Source organism: Vitis vinifera, chromosome 10, assembly GCF_030704535.1.
Source record: "Vitis vinifera cultivar Pinot Noir 40024 chromosome 10, ASM3070453v1".
NCBI classification, from domain to species: Eukaryota; Viridiplantae; Streptophyta; class Magnoliopsida; order Vitales; family Vitaceae; genus Vitis; species Vitis vinifera.
The window spans coordinates 10,915,509-10,924,286 of record NC_081814.1 but is presented as its reverse complement, the minus strand read 5'-3'; the positions used below and the strand labels follow the sequence as shown (position 1 = coordinate 10,924,286).

Genomic DNA, 8,778 nt, shown 5'->3' with positions numbered 1-8,778 from the left:
AAGCAGTGTTTGGCCTGATATGATGGTATTGAAAATGAAAGATTTATTTTATAGTATGAATGTTTCATAAGATAGAATTAATAATAAAAGACTCATTTTGTAGCATAGAATTAATAATAAAAGACTCATTTTGTAGCATTGATGTTTAATGATTCCTTTGCAAACAACATCAACACTTAGAGATAATAGTGAACATGGTAAAAATGCAAATAAAAGTTTTTAGATTATATAATTCCCAACATAATTATTGTAATCAAGTTTGTAAGGCGGTGTTTAGCCTAATATGATAGTATTGAAGATGAAAGATTGATCTATTTGATGGTATGAATGTTTCATAGAATAGAATTTATAATGAAAGACTCATTTGGTAGCATCAATGTTTAACACAACACTCAGATATAATTTCCAACATAATTATTGTGGTCAAGGTTGCAAATGTAAGGTGGTGTTTGATGTGATATGATAGCATTGAAGGTGAAAGATCCATTTGACAGTGTGAATCCTAAATACTTTACAAGTAATAACAGCGCTGATGGGTGATATTGGAAATTTAACATAATCATATGTAAATAGTGATTAAAACATGAAAAATGATGAGACAATGACGGTATGTGTATATATATATATATATATATATATATATATATATAAAAGTAGCTTTCTTATTAGGAATGTAGTTGTTACATTAAGCTAGACTGGACTAAGACTAGAGTAGACTAAACTCACACTAGATGATCATAAAACTGAAGGGAAGGCACACCAACAAAGACAAAGAAAGGGAGCCATCCGATCCTATTCGGTTTCCAACTAAGGTAAGTAGAGTCAACATTTTCAAACCTATTCGGAGCTTTGACAAAACCATAGGTTTTCCTAAAATGGGGAAATTGACTCCATCATGATTCATGGCTGCTCTTTTTTCTCAAAGAGCCCAAGCCTGTTATCAGCCAGCCTTGATTTATAAACAGATTTTTTGTAGTCAGCCCATGTGAACTCCTTGTACAGAGTTTCTTCTCCTTCTTTCACCAGTGAGGGTAAAGGTGCTATGATTTCAGTTAAAGGTGGCCCTCCAAAGTAGATCATTGACACTCTGGCCTTCCTGCTCTCTGTCACAACTCTATGCTTCACGCTCTTAAACTTCCCGTTGGTCATCACCTGCATCATTCGTAGTCCACATCCAAGTTAGTACACATGCACAAGGCCAAAAAAGAAACCACAAAGAGATAAAAGGGAAAATACCAATTAAAAATATAACCCAAACAGAGCCAAGGAAGAGGGAAAAAAACGTGAAAGAGAAGAGAATATACCCATTAAAAAAAATAACAGGGGAGAGAGAGAGAGAGAGAGAAGAAGATTACCAAGAGACCGGACTTGATACGAGATAGGGAGAGAAACAGAGGAAGCCATTTGTTTGAATTCTGGGTGAAAAATTCTTGAGAGATGAGATAAAACAGAGAGAAATTATGAGCAAGGGAAGAGGGGAGGTGGAAAGTTGGGAATAGGAGTGATCTGGTTGGGTTTTGCTTTTTGTCGTCTGAAAAAAAACAAAATTTGAAGGGGTTGGGGTGAACAGTACCTGAAGAGAGTCACCAACATTGATGAAAAAGGAGTCCTGGTCAGGTGGGACTGAGACCCAAGTCCCATCCTTGAGACATATTTCCAGGCCATTGGTGTTGTTGGACCTGAGCACAGATATTATCTGTGGGTCTGTGTGCTCTCCGAATCCAACCAAAACTCGGCCGCGCAATGCTTCAAGCTCTGGGCATGGTGGATAGTGGTTGACCCTGAAGCAGGAGTCGCTCTCCTCGTCCTTGAGAAGCCTGCTCAGCACATTCCTTGGTTCTATGTTCAGCCCTTCAGCTATCATTTCCAGCACTTCATATGTCATGTTCTTCACGGATGACACATAATCAACCACTGCAGACCTGCATACACCATCCATAAAAGCAAGACACCAATAACTCTTATCAGAATTTTCGTTTAGTTAAAATCACTTTTTTCCAATTAAACCCACACTCAGAAAGACCCAAGTCTTTTTTACCCGAAAATTTCAGGGTTTTCCGGGGAAATGGAGGAGCATATCTGGGAAATGGAATCCGGATTGGTGGAGAGGAGGAGATACTCAATCCACCCTACATCACCGTTGGGGCCAATTCTCCTGTTGCCATACCCAAAAGGCTGAGGAGGACCAGCCAGGTCCTTCTCAGACTGAGGCAGGCTAAAGAACTTGATACCCTCATCCTCCAATCTGGACATGAACTCCATTGGAACTCCATGATTGACCAGCTTGAAGAATCCAAACTCCTCACAGGCCTCAACCATGTGAGCCTTGGCGTGAGGGCTTGTCATGTCAATCACAGGAATTCCAGTGAAGCCATAATTGGGCTTGCATGCCTTGATCAGAGGCAACTGCTGACGACCATTCTGCGATAACACAACCATGATTGCTCTGCTCTGTGCTCTGTTCAAACAGAGAGATGAGAAGGAGGGAGATGGGGTAGGGAGTTTGCGTTGGTGGGTGATGAGATTGATGCTTTTAATGGGCAAAATGGGTGAGGATGCTAATGCATGAGAGAGACCCCCAGGCGTTACTAACTATATATAGAGAGAGCCTGCTTGGCATTTATGCTTCCGAGGATGAATTTTCCCTTTATTTATTTCTTTTCTTTTCCATTTTCCTTTTTTTTTTTACCCAAGTAATAATAAATTCCAAATCAAAATTCATTTCCCTTTTTTGCAATTATAAAATTTTAAAAATCCCATCACATTCTCCCAAAATAAATAAATAAATGGAATTACAAGAAAAAAAAACTTATTCGGGTCTGGGGCCTTTTGGGCCTTCCTATTTGGGGCTCCTCCGGCCCAGATCACCATGATAAAAGAGTGGAACCTACGTATCTGATCATTCTCATTTATTTCACAAATTAGTCTCAAAATAAAATTATCCAAACCTCAACTTGTTCACACATGCTAACTCCGTATGACTGATATCATCTTTACCAAAAAAAAAAATCAAAAATCAAAAAATTTCTAAACAATTTGATTAGACTCATTAGACAATTTCACTTAGAATTTTTGTTATCAGGTTTCCTTGTTCAATAAATCTTTCTAGAAAAGTCACTGTCTGAGGAATGTTAACCCATGTTTTCTTTCCTTATTAAATGTAAAGATATAATTGTCCATTCCTTTTTGTTTGCTTAGTAGGAAAATTAAAATGGTCAATTCAAGAAGATTCCTTGCCAAATTGTCCTTTGGTTTATTTCCTTTTCATTGTCTTAAAAACAGGATTTGGGAAGGACTCTGTGCTGCAATCACACTTGAAGTCTCTGGAATTGTATTTCTGACCTGAATACATAACTTCCCTGATTTCTCCTATTCGTGACAAAATATTAGTTCTTTTGATCACCCTAATGAAGAATAGGATGTACCTGCATAATAGCAAATTTCCTTGTCCCACTTGGGTTTGGGAACAACTTGATTCTGTAGCTACTTCTTGTTGCTGCTTTCTTAAAAATTAATTAATTAATTAGTGAAATAATAATTAATATTTTGTTAATCTTTTCGGTGCTCTTTTGTCTTGGCTCTTTGACCATTTCACTTAAATTTGTCTAATTTAATCTTAAAAGATTCCAGTCTAGCCCATGTCATATTAGCATGTGGAAATAGGCTGATTCTCTTTCACCCCCTCAATTATTGTGCATGGAGATAGAAAGCATATCAAATACCCATATGGTATTCTATACATGGAAAATTTAAGAGAGAAAACTCAAAACAATATAGCTTTAGTGGGATAGAGATAATAATTGGTAATTTGATTATGATGGATTAACTTAAAAAAAAATTAATTTTAGATTATTGCAATCATCTAGAAGGTAAAGATACGTGATACGAGAGCTTTATCTGCTTGGTTAAAGCGAAGATGTGTATTGTTATAGATGAAACAAATTCAATTCCATCAACATATTATAACTTAGCAGCTCAATTAATAATTCAATATGCTTTTCAACAACTATGATTGATTTTAATTACTACGGTGGTTGCTTCAATAATGTTTTCACTTACAAAGTTTAACAACATTTGAATTTTTTTATTTTTTATTTTTAAATCTCAAAATCTTGAGAAAGGAATTTTACTTGAAATTTCTTAATTTGTTGTTCTATTGAATGTTGAAATCTTCCACATTGACCTCTAATAATAACAAAAGCAGTAGGAAGCATCACGATTGAGTTGGAGTGTACAATTTTTGGAGGCAAACAAAACTTGTAGGCAAAGAATTGCAAATAAAGGAAGGGGCGTCCTATTTAGGGTAGTTCCTTGTATGGAGGGTAGAGGCAATGGCGATTTATGAGGTGGGAGTGCCCTAATGAGTAAGCTTATAGAAAGGGTTGAAAGGTCACATGAATGCCTGCATTATTAAGTTGTCATTCTCAGTAAGTAATAATCAAGGCTTGGAGTGGAAAAAAAAGACTGAATATGATTGATATAACACGTGGCATCCTTAAACAGTATAGGGGAGACCTTCATTGGTGGGACATTAGGATGGGATTTTTCGCTTAATAATACATGATGGGATAACAATCAAGTGCCCCTTTCAGCGGTCCGACCGGTGAATCAGACGAATTGGCCGACTCCCTTCAGACCCAACAGTTCATTTTCCTTTTCCCCTTCCTCGTGCGATTGGTACCCCCACTGTCACCTGGAGCGTCGTCTGGCCGGCAACAGTACCTCTCCTGTCGCCTGGAGCATCATCCTGTGGGAAACACCCCCGGCACTAGGAACCCCGCCACGTGCTAAAAAGCCCTCCCAACTTCGGCAGCACCCAGTGCCAACTCCCAACCTTGCTCCCAAAAGGCTGCAAATCCTAGTCGCCACCCCCCCCCCCGGCGTGCAAAGCCCTGTCACCTCATTCTCGACGACGAACTGGAAAACTTTCCCTTCCCCCCGTGACGACAAAGAGCCCTCCCACTAGATGTTCCCCCCACCTTTCTCTCTCTCTTTCCCCCCCTCCCCCAACGATTGGAAAGCCTTGTCTTCCATTTTAATTTTTAAAAATTTAATTCTCTCTCTCTCTCTCTTTCCCCTCATCCCCCCACGACTGGAAACGCCTTGCCTTCCATTTTAGTTTTTTAAAATTTAATTTTGATGTTTTATATTTAATTTTTTTTAATTTTTTTATTGATTATAATCGTTGTTATATGTTTTTTTATTTATTTATTTATTACATATTGACATTTTAATTTATTGAAATTATTGAAAATCAACAAACATAATAGATACTGTCAAAATTTAGATAGAATTTATTATTTTTATTTATTAAATTTTTTTTAAAATTTTAATAATATATAAAAAATATATATTAATGACATCACCGGTCCGACCAGTGAACTGTGAATCGGTAACTTTTCCATTTTGATGATTGATCCAGTTCTGAAAACATTGGTTTCAACCCTCACAAATTTAAACATCCCTCTCATTTTTTCTTTGTTCAACCATTATTATTTTTATTCACTTCATGCCTCCAAATGTTTCATTTTCTTCTAGAGCGAAAATGATGGGCTTTACAAAATATGATTTTTTTTTTTGGCCACTAGGTTCGTTATACCTATTTGTTTATTCTCCAATCGCCAACATTGGTCGGTCGGGTCTAGAAAATAAGTGCCATTGTACTAGATTATATTGGAAATATCTTATGTGATTAAGGATGAAAATAATTGTAATTATATATATATATATATATAATATTTTAACACAAAATAAAATTAGAAGTATAATAGATGTTTTAAAGTTATTTTGTTCAAGAAATTAATAATATAATGTATCATATTTGATAATAATATTGTATGCGTTAATAAAAATATGAATTTTATAAGTATATATTTATTATTAAATTATATCAAATATTATTTAACAATAATATTATGATATTTGATTATAATATCTCTAATTTGAAACACGTATTTAATATTAAAATTATAATTCATTTAATTCAATTGTATTAAATGATATAAAATAAATGATAATATATGTATATTTTTTAATATTTAATTAATATATTAATGATATTAAAAATACTATGAAAAATATTATCATGATAATTTTTATATTTTTGGTAATCAACAATTTTTTCATTTAATTATAATTAATTTGTTCTTTAAAATATTATTTTAATATTATGTTTATATGATGAGTTTTAAAGTATATATATTTTGTGTCATATTTATGCCAAGGGGCAGGCTTATCATAATAGTTAGCTTAGTGACTTAATATGCTTTTTGGCTAGGTTCAGTTCCCCTCAGTAACAGAAAATTAGAAAAATTTTTAAGCTTGACTGTCTCGCCCACTTTGACAGCCCAAAATATCAAGAAAAATTGATGAAATTTCTAATAAATTACCAAAATATCAAGGTATCGATATTTCTCTTATATATTATGTCGAGGTTCACTAAAACTCTATATTTTAATTCGTGTATGTGATTTCCTCGTCTATGCATATAAAATAAATTTGATCATAGATATCAATCAAATAATTAGAAATCCCGTTACATTAAGACTGACCTTTCCAAGAAAAAAAGCTTTGAAAAATGGGTCATTACGAAGAAGACAACCCCTTAAGATGAAAATGATGGGCTTGGTTTTCTTTAGTAATTTAACTCTATAGGTATCAACATCATTGGGGAAGAAGTGATGAGGGAATTGGGTCCATTACATCATTATGAAGAATGTCTGCATTTTCCTTTTTGTCCTGCTCTATGAACAGGGTTCAAAGAATGGAATCTGAGCATTTCACATTAATTAAATAATGAAATTTAACCCCAAATGGATGAAAAAAAATTAAATAAATAATTAATTGCCATGATTGTGTTGGTAAATAAAAATGAAGGCGCAGTGGTGCAGCGAAAAACCATGACATAGGCATATGAAGAAGTCGTGGTTGGCGACCTAAAAAAGGCCAATTCATAAGGGTTCTCAACATCATAAAATGGAGAGTCAAGATAGAGAAAGTTGGGTCACTTTCTTAAGCCCACTTTCAAGGCTAACACCAACAAGGTCGACATGGATACGTGAGTTATGTGGTTGGTTTTAAATTGCTAATCCAAAATGGAAGATACCTTTATGCTTAAAACTTGAGGTGATGGTTGGAAAGTTGCTTGCTTCTCTACCCTACAAACTCTTAACTAGTCAATGCCTTGTGGATTCCCACTATTGACTACACAATTATTGTTATTACTTCATTTTCAATATTACCGTACCATCCTTCCCCCCTTCACAAAAAATGGTGGAATATGGTAATAGAAACTTTTGAAAAGCATTTGAATAACAAGTGTGGAACAATGATGAAATGTCGCAGCAACTAAAAAGAGGATAACGATGACATTTTAAGTGTTTAATGGAAGTCTATAAGATGCATACACTGCCTTTGAAGCACACAACTCTCACAATCTCTCAGTTTTTTAGACTATTCACTACAAGCCCTCTTCCTCTTTGTGCTCTATATTATTATTATTTTTTTCATTTTTATTTGGGTTATTCACCGATTTTTAATATTTAATTTTAATAATTATGTACATTTTTAATTGTCTTAGTTTATTCAATAGAAAAATTTTATTAAAAAAAAGGATAAAAAAGAAAAACGGCCCTTAATTTCAATGAGCGCTTTCCAATGGGGGTACAGAAATGGTGTAACCGCTACGCTAATGGGGAGTCGAATAATCACACGTGTTAAAAAGTATGAGGGCAAAATAATTTGTCGATCAGCTGTCGACACGTGGACGGATGGGGTGCTTGATGATTATAAACGACTTGTTGGCGGATAACGTGGTGAGTCTTGATTCATGAGTTTCTCTCTCGATCAAATTATTGAGTTTTGGGTCAAAATGACCCATTTATTAAAAAAAAAATATAAAATCTAACTACTTTTTGAAACTTGTATTCAAATTGATCTTTTTGGTACCACGTAGGTGTCATGTCATTAAAATTTTTTTTTTTTCATCATTTTAGTTAAAGTCTTAGTTGGCAACTGAGACTTCATTTTTTAATTGAAGCTACAATTGTCAATTGAGACTTCATTTTTAAACTGAAACCTCAATTGGCAATTGAGACTTTATTTTTGAACTGAAACCGCAATTGTCAACTGAGGCTTCATTTTTTTAATTAAAGTCGCAGTTGATAATTGAGGCTTTAGTTAGTTTTTTTTTTAATTTAAAATTTAATTAAAAATGATTAAATTACAATTTATGATTGAAATTTTAAAAATATACTTAAATAATAAATTATATATTATTTATATTTATGTTTGTTGAAGTAATATTAGATTCTTAAGTTTAAATATGAATAATTTATTATTAAAGTATATATTTTTAATTTCAATAATAAATTGTAATTTAATAGTTTTTAATTAAATTTGAAAGTAAAAAAAAAATTATAATTGAAATCTCAATTAGTAACTGCGGCTTAAAAGTATAGTATTATTTCGATAAAGATAAATTTATCATAATACAATAAATTAATATCTTAAAAAAAACAAATTAAATTTCTTAAATTAATAAATTATACAATTTTATATATTATTTATATGTTATCTAAATTTATTATTTTAAGATTATTAATTTATTAATAAATAAAATATTTATTTATAATATCTTCTATTTATCAATTTATGTTTGTTGAAGTAATACCGGATTCTTAAGTTAAATATAAATAATTTATTATTTAAGTATATTTTTTAAATTTCAATTATAAATTATAATTTAATAATTTTTAATTAAATTTTAAATTAAAAAAA

General features: G+C 32.8%; 1 protein-coding gene across 1 annotated transcript; it reads right to left on the bottom strand.

Annotated features, from left to right (window-relative positions):
- Positions 1–640: 640 nt before the first annotated feature.
- On the bottom strand, positions 641–2,573 carry LOC100244543 (gibberellin 2-beta-dioxygenase). Its single transcript, XM_002269181.4, has 3 exons — positions 2,039–2,573; positions 1,574–1,922; positions 641–1,152 (listed from the first exon to the last, which is right to left on the bottom strand). The coding sequence occupies exons 1-3, from the start codon at positions 2,437–2,439 to the stop codon at positions 901–903; spliced, it is 1,002 nt and encodes a 333-aa protein (XP_002269217.1). The 5' UTR covers positions 2,440–2,573; the 3' UTR covers positions 641–900.
- Between the last annotated feature and the right edge of the window lie 6,205 nt (positions 2,574–8,778).